This window comes from Aulonocara stuartgranti (assembly GCF_965226115.1).
Source record: "Aulonocara stuartgranti genome assembly, chromosome: 12".
NCBI classification, from domain to species: domain Eukaryota; kingdom Metazoa; phylum Chordata; class Actinopteri; order Cichliformes; family Cichlidae; genus Aulonocara; species Aulonocara stuartgranti.
The window spans coordinates 12072015-12089795 of record NC_138948.1 but is presented as its reverse complement, the minus strand read 5'-3'; the positions used below and the strand labels follow the sequence as shown (position 1 = coordinate 12089795).

At 39.3% G+C, this 17781-nt stretch overlaps 3 protein-coding genes across 4 annotated transcripts; 1 reads left to right on the top strand and 2 right to left on the bottom strand.

Annotated features, from left to right (window-relative positions):
- Window positions 1–153: 153 nt before the first annotated feature.
- Window positions 154–3566, top strand: sprn2 (shadow of prion protein 2). The gene is made up of 2 exons (XM_082555409.1): window positions 154–329; window positions 2591–3566. The coding sequence occupies exon 2, from the start codon at window positions 2592–2594 to the stop codon at window positions 3108–3110; it is 519 nt and encodes a 172-aa protein (XP_082411535.1). The 5' UTR covers window positions 154–329; window position 2591; the 3' UTR covers window positions 3111–3566.
- On the bottom strand, window positions 3405–11453 carry prnpb (prion protein b). The gene is made up of 2 exons (XM_082555407.1): window positions 10136–11453; window positions 3405–6146 (listed from the first exon to the last, which is right to left on the bottom strand). The coding sequence occupies exon 2, from the start codon at window positions 6137–6139 to the stop codon at window positions 5063–5065; it is 1077 nt and encodes a 358-aa protein (XP_082411533.1). The 5' UTR covers window positions 6140–6146; window positions 10136–11453; the 3' UTR covers window positions 3405–5062.
- Window positions 11454–13220: 1767 nt separating this feature from the next.
- Window positions 13221–16594, bottom strand: LOC309719484 (uncharacterized protein). 2 transcript variants are annotated; one of them, XM_082555639.1, is made up of 2 exons: window positions 16019–16594; window positions 13221–15336 (listed from the first exon to the last, which is right to left on the bottom strand). In XM_082555639.1, exon 2 carries the CDS (start codon window positions 15324–15326, stop codon window positions 13878–13880), a length of 1449 nt encoding a protein of 482 aa, XP_082411765.1. In that variant the 5' UTR covers window positions 15327–15336; window positions 16019–16594; the 3' UTR covers window positions 13221–13877. The 2 variants fall into 2 exon arrangements, with proteins under 2 accessions (XP_082411765.1, XP_082411766.1); XM_082555640.1 differs by lacking the exon at window positions 16019–16594 and adding an exon at window positions 15905–15992.
- Between the last annotated feature and the right edge of the window lie 1187 nt (window positions 16595–17781).

Here is a 17781-nt window from a genome sequence, read left to right as displayed (position 1 = left end):
GTTTGCAGTGGCAGAAGCTTCGGGAGAGCTCGCTGAATGTTCTGGTTTGTTTACTCGGAGAGTTAAATAATTCAGATAAAATTAGAAACGCAAATGTTAAGCCCGCGCTCTCAGGTATTTATGCGTGATGTCGGCAGCACCAGCAGCTTACTGCACAGTCAGCCAATGAGGTGATTGAGATTGTCTGACGGATAACAGGCTGGCCCTGAAACATACTTTCCCACAGACAAGAAAAGGAGTCTGAGCTGCGAACATCACTTTTGGCTTCAGCTTCCCAAAGAGGAATACCATCCAAATCTCCGCCACACAAAAAAATATTAATTTCGCAGGTAAGACTTTTTTTATTTCTATTTTTTTCTCTTTTTTCTTCATGTTACTAATTTATATTAAAATGTGGGATGTTTATTGTATGAGGCTCAGTGAGTTACAGCCTTTTGTTCTTATTTCTGGGATATTTAAAAAAAATATTTGCACAGATCAGAGCTTATATCTAGAAAGTGTAGCTGTAATCTGAGAGTCACTGGATTATTCTCAAACTAACTGACCCAGTGTAATTATAGCTCGAGTTACCTTGTAAGAGGACACAGATTAGACAGTGTACACCGTCTGTTGACAGAGCCAATGATGTCATGGTCATATAATCAGTGGTGGGACATGTATTTCATTTCTTTGTAAAAGAATTAGTAGTACTATACAAAGTAATGTAATATAAAAGTTGCATACAGCGTACAAAGACTGTGGTATTTGTCAAATCCTAATTCTCAAGCAAGCTAATTACAATTAATATGAATGCATCTCAAGGTACAAACAAGGATTATAATAAATAAAAAGTCAACTCTAAGTTCTCTTTTAATCATGGATACTTAATAATAATATATAAAACCAACCTGGATTTATAGACTGAATGGTTGATAAAAGAGAATTTAAGTGGAGCGGATTAAACTTTGCTTTAAATTGGATTTAAAGTTTGAAAAACAGACGTAGTTATGATTCAGTGATAGCGATCCTTATTAGTGGATTGGTGTTATCGATGCTCTAATATGTGAGCTATCCTTCAGTGACGCAGTTGGTCAAGGTGAAACTGCTGTAGGCGTTTTAAATACTGGAGAGTATTTCTTAAAACTCTATAACATACTTATTAAAATTATCTATTTAAATCCTCATCCAGAGAAGACTTAATTAAAATAAAGCTGGTGAATAAAAGTAAAAAGTGCAATATTTCTTTTTAAAATGTGTCAGAGTGCATGTGCAAAGTAGCATTAAAAAACCCACTCAATGTAGTCATGCATACATCAAAAGTGTACAGATTTGAGTAAATGTTTTGATGCAAGCGTATTTCTGCCACAGAAAAACAGAAATTGCCACCCAATTTTATCTCAATATTTCAACATGATTCAATATTTCAAGTTGAGTTATTAAAATTTTGAGATACTTTTTAGTGGCACAAACAAGTCACTAACTCTAATGTTAGTCCTCATGTTCACCTCATTACTGAAATTATTACTAGATACAGGACCTGCTTAGACTTCACAGTACTTAAAAATACACTTGTCCTACCACACTGTATATAAAGTACAATCTTCACTAATATTTTGTTAGTACAGATTATAGCAGTGACATACTTAATGCAATATGTTTTTACTAGGTTTTTGTTTTTTTGGAGTTTACATAATTTAATGTTGGATATTTTATAATAATACATCAATAATATTGTATTTATGGTGCATAGCCTACACCTAAACCTCATATATAAATGTAGCCTGGATGTTTGTTAATACATTATTTTTATGGCCTGTGTCATCTTTCTCTAATTCTTTTTACATGGTTATCTTATGTCTTAGCCTGTCCATAATTTAGGATTAGGTCAAAAATAGTCAGATTTCAGAATTAAGAAAATATGAATTTCATCCCAACAAAAACGAGCTAATCCATAGATTTAGAAACAGACCCCATCTACAGGATCCTAACTGAGGTGCATTAGAAAATATGAGTCTGATCTGATCCCTTGTCTGCTTCAGCACTCATGCCACAGTGCTTGTGTAAGATTTGTTTCTCAAAGCTGGATTAAGAGCAGTGATCTGTGCTGTTCCTAATTCATCAGCAGTGTAACAATACCACACAGCAGGACTAAAGCTGCACTGAGAACATCTCATCAGTGTGTTTGTGTGAGTTCAAGAACCTTTCCATTTTATATAATGTATAAAGTATAGTTTTAAAAAAAATAAATTTAAGTACTCACCATTCAAGTAGTAATAATGCAAATAAATATTTTCTCTTTAAATGATTTAAACGAAATCCTTGGTTGGTACTTGTTGGGTAATTATTTTACTATGTATAGTCTAAAACAGCAACAGCAGAAACAAAAATTTGATTTTCCTGTTTATAATAGCAAAATGAATACATAATTTTTTAAATCCCAATGACAGAACAAAGCTGAGCAAAAAAATTAACAACACAACTGAAAGATGATGTAACATGTAATAGAAGTAAAAGCAAGTCTATAAAAATGTAAAAGTGATTACTAATGAAGTTCATTAACCTCATTAACCAATTCAGTCCTAATAAAGTTTCTATAATCTTATTTTGACAGGATGAAAATCACATTGGAAATGCACAAACTTTCCACAGTGGCCCTCTGTGTGCTGCTCCTGGCCACACTGTTACCTGGCTCCAAGGCCCGCCGTGGACGTGGAGGTGGTGGGTTCAGCCGAGGAGGAGGAGGCTACAGCCGGGGGTGGGGAGGTCAGCCCTACAGACCACCGCCTGTCCAGAGCAGTGGCCCCAGTGCCGGGAAAGTAGCTGGGGCAGCTGCTGCAGGAGCAATAGGAGGATCCATGCTCGGCTCTGCCTTGAGCCGTCCTGGGTATGGGTATGGGTATGGCGGAGGATTCGGAGGATATGGTGGATATGGAGGGTATGGAGGAGGTTATGGATACCCACGATACGGAGGTGGTTACGGCTATGGCCCCCGCCCTGGCTATGAGCCAGAGGGCTCTGGTGATGTAGAGTACTACACCGGAGCATCCAGTGGCCCAATCTACAACAGCATCATTGTTGTCATTGGCTCCCTAATGTCCCTGCTCATGGGCCACTGGGTGGCATTCATGTAGCGCTGGAGACGAAGCTGAGATTTACAAACACACCAGAAAAAACCCTCCTTTCAAAAATAACCCATCCTACTGTAAAGGGGACATTTTTAAAGTCATAGTTCACCTGAAATTTGAGTTTTCAGAAATAAAAACCTGTTGCCAATTTGTTTTATGGACACTTCAGTGACCCTGTGTGAGGACAATAAGAGGAGTTTGACTTATCAATGTGACACCATTACGCTGAATATGAAAACACGCGGTCAAAAATCATTATTAAAGTCACGAAATGTAATCTGATTTGATGTGATGTTGCTATCCTGTATATGCTGTATATTGTGTATAGGTTATATTTTTTAGTATTGCTTTCGTTGACATATTTGCATAATTAAATGTTTTATGATCATTTGTAGATTTTTATTAAAGAATGTTCTTTAATATTTAAAACTGTTATGAATGTAAAATAAATGTGTGATATAGCTTCGTGTTGACATTCATTCTCCATGCTAACCACATCATTTTAGATTATTTTAGATTATTATTAAGCCTTAGGAACCTTTGTAATCCTTTTCAGACTGACGTCACTGACTTTGTTTCTCATTTGTTCTTGGGTTTCTTTAGATTGTGATATGAAGCATTGTGTTATGAGGGCAATAATCGGGGCTAAGTGTGGCTAGTGAAACTGAACTGAGCTTTCCAAAAAAAAAAGTGGTTAATCAAAGTTAATTTATAATCTAACAAGGAGAGGCAATTACTTTTTCACACGGTTTCAGGTCGTTTGAACAGCTTTTTTCTTCCTAATAAAAGAAATCATCATTTACAAACTGCATTTTGCATTTACTCAGGTTTCTTTGTCTAATATAAAAATTGATTTGATTATCTGAAACATTTAAGTGTAAAAATCAAAATAGTGCACTTATTTAAGTTATGTCTGGTATTTTGTGTACCAACACACTGGACCTACAGTTATAAAATGAATAAAAGGTCAACGTGCAGACGGCCAGCTTTAATTTGAAATGCTTAACAAGAATATTGCATTAACCTTTATGGAGCCGCAGCCATTTTTATACACGATGCCCTATTTTCAGGGGTTCATATTTAATTTGAGCTGATAAGTGTTTGCTAGTTCTTAATTATTTCTATAATGAAGCAGGTTAAAGGTCTGACAAGAGAGTTAAATGTGGCATTTAAATCTGAGGTACAAGTAAAATAGACCATTCTTTACAAAGCAAGTCTATCAGAGAGACCGGGACCATTAGGGGGGGCCAAATCACACAGTTTGATACATTTGTTAGGGATCGTTGAATGTCTGGAAATCTACAGACTAATACGGAGCTGAATGATCACATGATCCTTTAAATGGGAAAGAGAAACCCATCACAACATCTAGCTTAGTGTAGCATATTCCCCAAGAGAAAATTATGTCATTACCCAACACAATAATGGTGTGGAGGAGGCCTGGACGGGCTCATGATCCCAGATTTGGAGGTGCTGGATGGATACAATAACATAAAAAATACATAATCCAATGCTGACTCTACCGTTTTCATAACACTAATGCTACGAGACATTGTCATTTGCCAGCTCCGAAGCAATGAAATATCCACAAGTACAAGTTAGTAAAGCTATTTCATTTATTTAACATGACGAGGAAAAAGTGCAAGCCTTTAGGATTAATGAAAACATTCACATTCTCCCATAAGAAACAACCCTTTAGCTCGTTTTGTTTTACAGTTACAGGAAAAGGCTTTGTAACTATTTATTTTAATTTCTCCTGTAATCACAAGTCAGCCATCTGTGCCGTCAATGTTTGCTTTATATGAAGCATAAAGTATAAAATAAAGTATAAAATCTCACAGCAGAAGTCAGCACAAAATAAAGAAAGCATTACAGGTTCCTTTCCACCAAGTTATTTTTCATCTTATCATCTTTCATCTTATTCATGAACACATTCTCTATAATGTCAAATGAACATCTCAGTGCAGCAGCACAGGTACATTGCTGTTAAGTAGCATCAGCATAGCACTTGTAACTACTGCTAAAAGTCTTTGAAAGCCCATCTCCAATCCTTCTACCCCTCCTGTACTCCCGTCTTTCGGCCCTTCCTGTCTCATGTACTTCATGGAGTAAGCCATGTACAACTCCAAGCATCTCCTGGTTTTCACCTGCTCGATCAGTGCCGGGTAGCCGATCTCCACAATGCTGACTGTGTCATCTTCTTCGGGCTGATTTGGAGGGCCTGGACTTGCAGGGGTGGGGGTCGAGGGGTTTTCTGTGGCAGTGTCGTTGCTCTGTGATGTCACGAGAGTAGACGTGTTGGTTTTGGTTGTAGCTGTGGCAGTTGTACCTGGTTTGATTTGGGGCTTTTGAGTTTTCACCGGCAAAATGTCAGACCTCTTCATACAGGCATCCATGTAGTCTTCATAACTCTGAACGGGTTGAGTAATTACGGCATCTCTTCCTTTGTCGCTGCTGTATTCAGTAGTATTGGTATTAGTATTTTTGTTAGTATTTCTATTAGTGTGGATTTTAGACCCATGGTTCCTGTGCATGTAGTGTTTGTAATAATACTCCTCTTGAGGGCTGCGGACAGTAAAGTGAGGATTGTGGAACTGTCCTAACCCATAGCCCAGGGCCGTTCCTGCCACTGCACCTCCAGCTGCAGCTACTACTGCACTGCGAGCAAACCCTCTGGAATTCTCAGAAGGACGATTACCTCCATAACCTCCTCCATACCGTCCATAACCTCCTCCATAGCCTCCATAACCTCCTCCATACGGAGAACTTTGTCCCGGATACTGGTTAGGGTTGCCTGCTGCACCTGGTTGCCTGGGATAATTGCCTTGCTGCCCGGGACTGCCCTGATTGTTTTGTTTTGGATGGCCACCCTGAGGGGTGGAGTCTTTTTTGGGTTTGTATCCTGTATTGGTGCCCGAAGACACTTTTTTGCTGCCCGAACTTTTTCCTCTCCCTCCCTTTCCCCTGGTCAGCGAGAAAGGGGTATTAAGCAAGATAAGTGACAAACTAAGCATGGACAATGAATAGAGCTTCATCTTCACTCTGTGGAGACAAATATGAGATAATATTTAGAGCATATCACTTTTAATTTTGTATTTATGTAGTGTTAATGTCACTTTATTATTTTAGTTTTAGTGCTAGAGAGCTGTTAGCAGCAGAAACCTAAAATCATACATGTGTTCTTCTTTTGGCTGCTCTCTTTAGGGGAAGATCGTCTCCCTCCATCTTACCCTATCTCTAGCATCGTCCTGTGTCACACCACCCCCTGCATGTCTTCCTTCACTAAATTCACCAAATTCAATCTTCTCTGTGGTCTTATTCTATTCCTCCTTTTTGAAATCTCCATATTCAGCACCTTTGCTCATGTGTACTATGCCTCCTCTGCACATGTGCAAACCATCTCAGCATTTTTTTTTTAAATTTGTAATTGTGTTGGAGGAAACTAGGAAGGCTAGAGCAGAGACGCTGACAGCTGCAATCAGTCATGTATGCACTGGATTTTGTTTTGCACGGTAGAAAATTCACTTTCTTAGGTGCATTTTTGTCTGATTGTTTCATCAATCTCTGTGTTTCCAGATTGTATTTTTGGTGCTTAATTGCCACTTTTGAGATATTAGATTTGCAAGAAGGCAAATGAGCAGTTTAGACATGTGGAAACACAACAGGGTTTCATTTTTTAGGCTTTCAGTAACAAAAGGAAAACTGGAAATTCTCCTGAGAGTCTGCCAATGTCAGTGCTGATAGCTTTATGATGCAGAACCTGAACCTTGGAGGCTGTAATTAGTGACATCTCCACAGTGCTGTGTAATGTCAGTGTTGAGTACTCCTCAAGCTCTTTATTGAGTTGCAAATCCCATCACAGAAATATGATACTAGAAGTGATGCTGAGGCAGTGTGATCATGTAACAATGCAGGGTGTAGTTCAAACTGTTGTTATTTTCTCATCTGTTTTGCTTGTTTTAATTGAAAGAACTGTAATGAAAGCTGGTTTTTAAAACAAGTTGATACGAGCACATATTTATCACCTTGATCTTCGAAATTAAATACAAGTATGAAAATGAGACAGGCAGGTGGATAATCAAACAGATATTATATTGGAGGGTAAGTAATGTTTATTAAAATGATGAGGAACTGTAGATGATGAAGGTAGTTTATATCCCTTATCTTAATTTTGTTTTCAACTATCAGAATTTTAAAATATCTTGCTTCCAGGACATAAATATGTACAATGCACTGAAAAAGTATTTACCCCCTCCTGGTTTTTAGGTTTTCACATATTTGTCACACGTACATGTTTCAAATCATCCAAAAAAGTTTGACATTAGACAAAAATAACCTAAGTAGTTATTAAGGGGGTAAAACATCTTTGGCTCACTGTCCTGCTGCATCACCCAAATGAACTTGAGCTTCAGGGCATGAACTGATGGGTGGACACTCTCCTTCGGGATTTTCTGGTAGAGAGCAGAATTCAAAGTTTCATCAACTACAGCAAGTCATCCAAGTCAAGAAGCAAAACACCCCCAGACCATCACTACCACCACCATGCTAGACTGTTGGCACGATGGTCTTTTTGTGAAATGTTAGTTTATGCCTGCAGTTCTTTAGATGTGGTTATCCAGTCTTGTGAGCTCCTGGATGAGTCGTTGATGTGCTCTTGGAGTCATTTTGATACACTGGTTCATTGTAACCCTTTCCAGACTCATAGATGTCAATGACTTTGTTTCTCAGTCGCTTCTTTAGATCATGGTGTGTTGCTTTTTGAGATCTTTTAACCTGCTTCATTTTGTCAGATACCATCGATTTAAGTATCACATTAATTTTAAAATCTTATTGCTTACTTTTAAAATCATAAATAATATCGCGCCTAGTTATCTTATTGATCTTCTCAGCCTGTATATTCCTAGGAGAGCACTGAGATCATCAGGACAATTGCTCTTGGTGCAACCTAGGTCACTGCAAAGAGCAGAGGTGACCGTGCTTTCGCTCTGTTTGCACCTAACCTCTGGAACAATCTCCCACAAGCTATTCGTGCATCTGACTCGATCCAGAATCTCGATTGAAAACTTATCTATTTGGTTTAGCCTTCCTGGCTATCTAGAGTACGATTCTTGTAAGTACCCTTTTCTTCTGTTTTGTTGAACAAGGTTTTGTATTGATTTTGCTTTTGAAGTTTTATTTCGATATCTGCTTATCTTGTATGCTTGGTTAATCAATGCTTTCCACCTGCTATTTGCATTTGTATTTTGCTACTGCTTTTAGTGGATTTTGTGAAGCACTTTGGTGTACCTCTGGTTTTAAATGTGCAATACAAATAAAGTCGTATTGTATTGTAAGTTATTTCTGGATTCAGCAGGTGGGCAGTAATCAGGCCTGGGTGTGGCTAATGAAATTGAACTCAGCTTCCAAAAAATTTGATTGACCAAAGTCGAATCATGATTAAACAAGGGGGTTTGATAAGCTTTTTAAATGAAATCATCATTTAAAAACAATACTTTATATTTACGCCGGTAATCTTTGTCTACTATAAAAATGTGTTTGTTAATCTGAAACATTAAAGTGTGACAAATATACAAACAAACAAGAAAATTAAGAAATAACTCTCATAGGAGTTATATACAATTATATATGAGCTAACGGGTTTATATTAGCATGTTCACATTTTAAATGACAATAAAATATATTACTACTAAAAATTATTTTAACTGTCTGTCCAGTTGTTTGTAATGTGTTACTACAAAATTGAATACTATTCAGTCTGTTGTCAGACATGACGTGGAAAAACCACAAATCCTTGTCTGAGAAGGTGTGGCTTTAGAAAATATATAAAGAAAAATAAAGAAAATTCCATTAGACAGGCGCCTTAGTGGCGCTCCAAAATGGATTTCCGCTGTGTATCAGCCTGGGACGCATGATGCTAATTGATCAGTATCTGAAATAATGGAATGAGCCATCGTTTTTGCAAAACCACACAGGGAAGGCAAAAAAAAAAAAAAAAAAAAAAATAGAAAGTAAGAAAGAAGAAGGAAAAAAAGGGCTGTGGACAAACTGGAGAAGGAGGGTTTATTTAACTATTTATCTGAGCATTTTTGGATACCGAAAATCTTCCCCGCCTCACACACAAATAGCTGCTTTTGTGTACTTTAAAAAAACCCAACAACTGTTGTTTAAATTATCTTGTCAGATCTTGTTATAGGTCGTGTTTAACAGTTCGGCTGCTGTGACAAAGCAATTAAAATTAAGCCTGATTTAATTAACTTTTATTTATTCTGGTGTTGTGCCAAAAAGCGATTGTATTTAAATAGTTTTAAATGACTTGTTTGCCTTTAATCTGTGAAATGTACGTCAAGCATATCTGTCGTGAATGATCTCAAGCTATTTTATGCCATTTCTACCATGAGTTAAAAGATTAAATTGGTTTTTGGCAAAGCGACCTTTATATGTTCTTTATTTATGAATGTCAAACACTCACTGTTCTTCAAGAGGCCAGCTGGCTTTGTAACAAATATAACATAATAGCTATATAAAAATATTTTAAGTGGCTAAAAAGGAGTGGATTGATTATAAATTATATATTAAAGACTTGCAATAAAGGTATTTTCTTTATTTTACACATAACCTCCTCGGTATGGTAAGCATTTTATTTGTCTCAGGCTAATACAGCGACTAGTGATAACTAATCGATGATTTTTGCTTTAAATACTTGTAAAAACTTTTTTAACTGTATGCGATGCCTTTCCCTGTAACTTGTTGTTAAAGAGCTGCCGCGATATGGGAGGCAATAACAAGTTGCCCGGTGGATGGTTTGTTCCTTGAAACAATTAAAACATATGTTACATGTTGTTAGAATTTATTTATAACTGCATATTAATGCAGGGAATTCATATTAAAAGGGGAAAACTTCACTGGAATACGCCCTGCAATAACCACTGCCTGATACTCGGTTAGATAAAGACTGTTTACTCCAGGTGACGTGAACTGCGCACAGATCACAGGTAGAAACATTAATTGCTCTACTTTACCTACAGCCTCACCTGTGTGGTGACCGTGAGTCAGATGAGTTCCTTCCTCCCTGTTTGTCTTCGATAATGTCCCCGCGGCGCTCGTACCTCTCCGGTTATGGTTTCAACTGTTTCATTTCTGTCTGACATATGGCCGCACGAGAGATGTGGGTCGCTTAGAAACAGATGATGGGGGCAGGGCTGGGGTGGAGTCGATTCTCGGCATCCACCGGGGAAAAGGAAATGGAAAAATAATCAAATAAGGGCCCACAGCCAATCAGCAGCGAGAGTTCAGTGCGTGTACTTACTAATGGTTCAACTTTTAAGTGTCTGCTTTACTGAACGTTTTACCATATATCGTACATTTGGCTCATACTGAAAGAATAAATGATTCCATTTTCAATTCAACTTTATTCATATAGCACCAAATCACAACAACAGTGACCTTAATACTGTATGGTAGAGGCCCTACAATAATACAGAGAAAATCCCAACAATCAGATGACCCAAGGGTAAGCACTTGGGACGGAAAAACTCCCTTCTGCTTGTCCAGTTTCCTATTTTTATTCTATGTTTTTTTAAGAAAAAGCTATTTTGCAGCTAATAGCTCTTTGGGAGCAGCTTGTTAGTGCAGTTATTCTATTATACCTGTCAAAAAGGAACAAAGTGCCCAAATATAACATTAAAACTGGTTCGTTGTTGTTTGTGAAAGTATGCACTCGATGTCTTTTTATGCTTGAATCATTCATAGAGCAGTGATAACTGGCTTTACAAACAAAAACATTTCTCTGAAAATGGTCAGGTATAAGGACTGGATTGAAAATGAGTGAAAAGGTCTGGCTGCATGTGTCGTAATTACCAAATGAGTGGACTGAAACAGCTGGACCCAGAAACACTCTGCAGTTTTAAAAGATGTGTTTACACTTGGGAGGTAACAGGAAAAATGGCAGCAGGTAAGAGTTTCTGACTACAGGAGCATGGCAGGGGAGCTCTATTCGAGAGGAAGAGATTTAGATTCTGCCAAAGGTGATTGTTCTATAATTAATTTTAAGTTCTGAAGGAAATTGAGTTGAAAGCCTGCTCGCTTATCGACAGACTGCAGAGGGATCAGTGGCTAGCCAGAGGAAACTGGGAGAAACCCATGGAGAGTACTCCTTTGGTAGCAGGAAGCCAGGTTGTAGTAACGGGTTTGAGTGGCGGTGCACTTGAACTCAGGAAAGTCTACAACAACGCAGGAATGGCAGTGCGGAAACGTCAGCCATCCTTTCACCAGAGCAGACACTGGAAACAGACAAGAGAGGAAACAGGGTTTAAACAGGCCACAAAGCATGAAGAACATTGTTCAGTTTCTTTTCTGTTTACTCTAATTAAAAAACTGTCTTTATGGGATTTATAAAAAAGTTCCACTTTCCAATTTCCACTTGACCTAAAGAAATGTTTGATATGTAAATTATTTTGTATATGAACAGTTATCTTTGCTTATCTCTGTCCTGACCATCTCTTGTGTTTATTTGTAATGTAGACTGTAAAAAGAGGCGTACTGATATGATGGAGTAAAGTGTTTGCTTTCACCACTCGCGGTTAAAAAGCTCTCAACTGGTCACTGGAGGATGTTTGTGTGGCAAAAACAGGGAGTGTCTCCTTTAGGGGGGGGAGGTCTTGGTCTTTGTTTGAGTAATAGGCTGTAATTGGTGCCACGCCGCCCCTTCAGCTGTGCTTCAGGTTTCTGATAGTTAGAATGACTCAGGACTGTTGTTTTATTTAAGCTAACATTATCATCCTGCTGCAACCAGGTTTCTGTAAGGCAGACTAAATCGATCTGTTGATCAATTATTAAGTCATGTACTAACAGAGACTTGGAAGAAAGAGAAAGTTGTTGTTGTTTTGTCTGTTTGGGAGCTGACACAGTCAGGGGATGGGGTTTGGGTGGATAACAGGAGGAGAGAAGCTGCAGAGAGGCGTGTAAGACTGCAACTCTGCTTCCTGGTCACATTTTGTGGGGTTAATACGTTGGCCTGATTTCTAGAAATGAGAGCTGCTCCATTCAAAGTGGGATGGATGCCGTCTCTCCTAACAAGACCAGGTTTCCTCCAGAAAGTTTCACAATTATCTATGAAGCCCACGTCGTTTTTTGGACACCACTCAGACAGACAGCAATTTAAAGATATCATCTGGCTAAACTTGACACCCCTGGTCTGATTGGGCAGGGGAATTCAATATGGTTAGTGACCTCCGATTGACATAATCGGGTGTCATTATTGCCGGCATGAATTATAATTTTAATGAATTTACGTTTACCCTTAGCCAGCAGTTTTAAATTCCCCTCAATTCGCCAAATATCCCTTCATTACGAAAGCTGGCTTTTTTAAGAAGAAGGAACATTTGAGGTCAGACTAACATCTGTAGGAGCTGAAAGCATCTTCTGACGTTAAAAATCTCCTGGATTTACGAGCGGAGATGTTATCAAAACGAGTGCGTAATCTGCACTTTACGTGGATGACTCAAAGCTTATATCGCGGTGCTAAAACTTAGCACTGCAACACTGTTTTCATGAAACAGAGCAGAAATTAACTGAAATGAACTTCCTTTTCTCAGCAGTGCGTACACAGAGAGCAACTTCTCTCTGCTCAGTCTGTAAAAAAGAAAATCTTTAGTGTGTTAGATTAATCCCTCAATGTTGCAGTGTGCTATTCAAACTAAGAAGCGGTGCACTCTACATCCACATGACACAGTAACATGGTAACTGGAAAGCTGTTTTCAAAGAGAAGCACTTGTGGGAAACCTGAGCTCACATTGGATTTTTGAGCCATTATATCACATTTCTTTTACTGAAGTGTGTCTTTGTATAGAAATTACAGTGCATTTTTAGTAGCTCATTCTGCAATTGTGGATAATTTCCTTCAGTAAATCTGTCCTATAACGTGTCAGATAAAATACAAATTATTTTCTTATGTTTTGCTCTTGTGGTCCAGTGCAGCCTGTTTCCTCCTGTGTTGCATTTCTGTGACTGCAGTCAAAATTCTCTCCATCGATCACTTATCCCAGCTGACCTGAAGTAAAAATTCATGATAAAGGCTGTGGATTCATTTGAATCAAACAGAAGAGGAGAGGAAAAGGGTGCAACTTCAATCACACGAGGTTACTGTTTATTGCAGGGGTGTCAAACATAAGGCCAGAATTAGCCCAGTAAAGACTCCAATCTGGCCATTGCATGGCTTTGGAATTTTTTTACTTTAAACATATTTGACTCCATCATATATGTAATAGATCAGAATGGATCATCTTTAGGGCTGATACCAATCAGGTTTCTTCAGTAAATACAATGAGAGTCCATCTGCAGCTCACACTAGTGTTTTCAGATTCATCCTGCTTGCTTCATCATTCATGCTGACATGCTTACAAACTTTAACTTATTTACAATCTTAGTTAAAGCATACTCTACTCAGCTAGTTCAGCTCAGGCTGATGTCATTCATGCACAACGTATGACCCAAAATGAATCATAAGATGAAAACTTTTACATTTGTTTATTATAATTTACTCCAGACTCACTGAGATTTTTCTCAAAACCAAACATCTAGACTTTGATTACAATTCTTCTGGTGTCTGCAAATATCTACAAAAACCAGTGATTATAAAGGTCTGCTATGTTGCCCCCTGGTGGGCTGTGAAAGTGTTGCATATGGGTTGTGAGTGTTTCATCGCACACTCATTTGGTCAGATATAAAAACCAAATGAGCAACACATCACACAAGTTTCTCTGTGTAAAGAAGGCTTTAGTGCAGCTGTGTTTGCAGTATCACTATAATGCTGGTGATGACAGAGAAAAGCCCTCGCAGGTCTGTCTGCAGTCTTTGCGCTCCACTGCTGCTTTCAAGTTTGGTCTTTTTCTTCAAGTTTCTTTCAGCATTGACGATGTAAAGTTCGATGCACCTCTTGAGCTTAACCTGTGTGATCAGTGCTGGGTAACCAATCTCCACAATGCTCACTGTGTCGTCATCATCAGTTTGGAGGAGCTGTGAAGCTGCAGGTGCAGGATTGTCTTCATACTTATTCGGAGGGTGAGGAGTTGAAGGGGAATCGGTTGAGGAGTTTTTCGTTGCGGTGCTGTTACTTGTGGCGCTGCTGGCAGTGCCAAGAGCAGCAGTAATTGATGCAATGGTGGAGTTCACAGTAGCAGCTGTGGGGGGTTTAGATGTAGTCACAGCTGGTTTGAGGTTTGGTTTTCGATTCTTTACAGGGACAAGATCTGCTCTATTCATGCAGGACTTTATGAAACTATCAAATGTTACGTCAACTTGTATGTATTCGTAATCTCTGCTGAAGTCATTTGTATCAGTAGATCTAATACCATAATTCCTGTACATGTAATAGTTGTAGTAATACTCCTCCTGGGGGCTGTGGAAGTGAAAGTGAGGACGGGGGAACCTTCCTAACCCGTAGCCCAGGGCCATTCCTGTCAGAGCTCCTCCAGCTGCCGCCAATGCTGCTCTGCGACCAAAACCTTTGGATTTATCAGAGGGAACAAAGCCCTGTGCCTTTGCATAGTTTGAGAAGGGAGAGCCGCCACCAGCACCATAACCCCCATACCCAAAGCTGCTGGCATAGTGAGGACTCAGGATTTTGTTGTTTGGGTTGTGGTTTATGTATCCGCCTGGATAACCCCCGTAACTGCCATAACTGCCCCAGTATGGGTAGCCCGGTCCTGGGTAAGCACCAGCTTGATGTCCTGGGTACCCTGGGTAGAATCCTTGATTAGGATACCCACTTTGGTAAGGGTATCCTCCTGGTCTGCCTGGTTGTTGAGGGTTACCTCCTTGGTAAGGGTAACCTCCTGGTCTGCTTGGTTGTTGAGGGTAGCCTCCTGTGTTGGGGTAACCTCCTGGTCTGCCTGGTTGTTGGGGGTAGCCTCCTTGGTTGGGGTTACCTCCTTGGTAAGGGTAACCTCCTGGTCTGCCTGGTTGTTGGGGGTAGCCTCCTTGGTTGGGGTTACCTCCTTGGTAAGGGTAACCTCCTGGTCTGCCTGGTTGTTGGGGGTAGCCTCCTTGGTTGAACTGTGTGGACTGTTGGGTCTTAGACTTAGTGTCCTGATTAGGTTTTGTTTTTGAAGGCTTCTTAAAAGCATTCATTATCTGAGGAAACTTTCCTCTTTTGGAAGCCAGTGAAGGTTTAATGTGAATGACGAGAAGAGGTAGACACAAGATGGCTATAAGTGTTGGCTTCATCTTTGTACCACTGCAGAGTAAAGTCAGAGAAGAAAGCAAACAGGAAGACAATAGTAATATTATAATTTATCCTCTGTAGGCCACGAGGTTTCATTTTTCACACCTGGAGTCTTCCTCCTTTTCTTTGTGTGCAGTCTATTTTTGACTAAACCCCCCATAGAGTTGAGTGACATAATATTGTAAATCTATGTGCACAGCCCTGCCTTTAACAGCACTGATCCGTACTTGCGCAGTGCTGTCTTATGATTATTTAATATAAATGGAAAAACTCACTGAAACCTTAAAATGCATGACCCTAACTGTGAAGTTAGAAAAACCTCTGAATAATCTTTGAAATGCATGTAACTGTATCAGTGCATTGCATCAATTACAACCGTCATATGCGTTTGCACGACACATTCTTGCCCTACTGTTATCAACACGAAGCTGTAGGTCCGTTAAAGCTGGCGAGCTTAAAATAGAGCAGTCTTTCAGCAGCCAGCCATATTTATAGCTGTTTTTAAAACGCAAAACACTTGCTTGAATCGCTCCCCGCCACCAAAAGGAAAACAAAGAAGTGCACAAAACTTATCTATCACCTGATGTCCACGTAAAGTCTCTCACCAGGTCGAGCCTGTGATCACGAACACGTTGCCTCTGTTTGCTCTTAGGTTAAGACAAATTCACCACAAAGCACACAAACACATACTGACCTGTGCTTCCAGCGAGTCCACGGCAGCACTGCTTGTGTATGAGATAAACTTCAAATGTCAGCCCCTCCTGTCCCCATGGCGACAAAAAATTCAACCCCCTTCCCGTCACCATCTCCCAAAATACACCACAGACATTCACACACTCACTCTGTCATTCATTGTCAATCTCGACCCAGAGAAAACACATTCATTTAAACCTTCGACTCAAGCTCAAACTAGAGACAACAACTTTTCTGACTCTTTTAAAAATGTCTTTGATATCCTTCACAGCGCAGGTGAGCAGCTCACACTGGTGTCATCCATCCACAGATGTTGGCATTAGATGAAAGGTTTAAGATTTTTTTTAAAAATTATAATTTACTGAAAATCGGGATGTTTCTCAAAACCATAAATCTAGATTTCCTTTGACTACGAGATCTTCAAATTTCTAAACCAGGGGTTAGACGTGTGGGGTGCTGCCCCCTGGTGGGCCGTGAGGGTGTTGCGGGGGGAGAAGAGTAGTGTCTCTTGGCTTGTGACATTCTTAAGTTTGGGAATGAGTGATCTAAACTCATTTTCACAGAAGTCCATATTAAAAAAATCCAAAAACAGTTTCAGATGAAGGGCCAAATGACTGACACACCATGCTGCTGTTGCACTCTCTTCTTTTTCCTTTTCTGTGTTTCTCCATATGATGAAGGCCTCAGAGCAGCTCTGTTTGGATGTTGCTGCCCAGCAGCATCAGTGTAATGCGGGTGACTATAGACAAAACCCTTGGACGACACCTCTATAGTCTCTACTTCTGATTTTAAGCTCCAGCTTTTTCTTTAAGAGCTTTTCGACATCAATTGCATTAAGCTCTCTGCACTTCCTGAGCTTCATCTGATCTGTTCTTGTCACCGTGTGTAGTTCACTTTAGCGTCAGGTCTAACAGGCACAAGATCTGTTCGATTATTCATGCAGAACTTCATGAAACTGTCAAATGTCTCAGCAGGTTCATTGTCTCTCACGACAGGCTTCAGGAAATTATATAAATATTGAAAGCCTCAACTTTACTCCTCCAAACATACCTCTTCTCATTGTGATTAAAAAACAAAACAAACCCTCAATACTCTGATCTTGTATGACCATAAAATTCTTCTTCAGGAGGTATTTGGCTCCTCCATGTGGGCAGCTGCTCCCATGATGAGTGTATGTCAACTTCAGACTACACCTGTACACATCTGTAAGTGGTTTTATGTTTGATCCTAATTTGCAACCAAGTCTATTTACAGGCCATTTATCAGCAAGAATATTAAATCAGTAGAACTTTACTTTGATCAGAAACACAAACTAAAGTGATTTAATGTCTCCTTGATTAGGTTACAGGACAAAATCCTGAATATGGAGTAACATTTAATGTTTGAACAAATCAAGTTTAAAGTTTTGAGTAACTAAAGTTTCGAATTAAGAGCTCGAGTAACTAGCTGGCACTCATCCACAACACACTGAAAGCATTAAAAGCTATGAACTAATGAGACTAATGACTGTAACGGCTCTGAAGTGGGCAGAGAAAAAGAGAAAGTTGACACCCTTTATCTCTAACTGGGTCTGAGTTTGTCAAACCTGCGAACACAAAGAAAGCCTGGATATGCTGAACTGGCATTGCAGTACACCCATCATGACCTCTGACCCCAGAGTCAGGTGTGACTACAGGGTTCTTTAGAAAGCACTGATCCGTTACTGATGACACAATGTTGCAAAAACAGTTCACATCCATTAAAAACTGAAGCACAAAAGAGAGA

Bases quoted from the DNA above. Each gene is read 5' to 3' on its own strand.
- sprn2 (XM_082555409.1), top strand. From the start codon at position 2,592: ATGAAAATCACATTGGAAATGCACAAACTTTCCACAGTGGCCCTCTGT.
- prnpb (XM_082555407.1), bottom strand. From the start codon at position 6,139: ATGAAGCTCTATTCATTGTCCATGCTTAGTTTGTCACTTATCTTGCTT.
- LOC309719484 (XM_082555639.1), bottom strand. From the start codon at position 15,326: ATGAAGCCAACACTTATAGCCATCTTGTGTCTACCTCTTCTCGTCATT.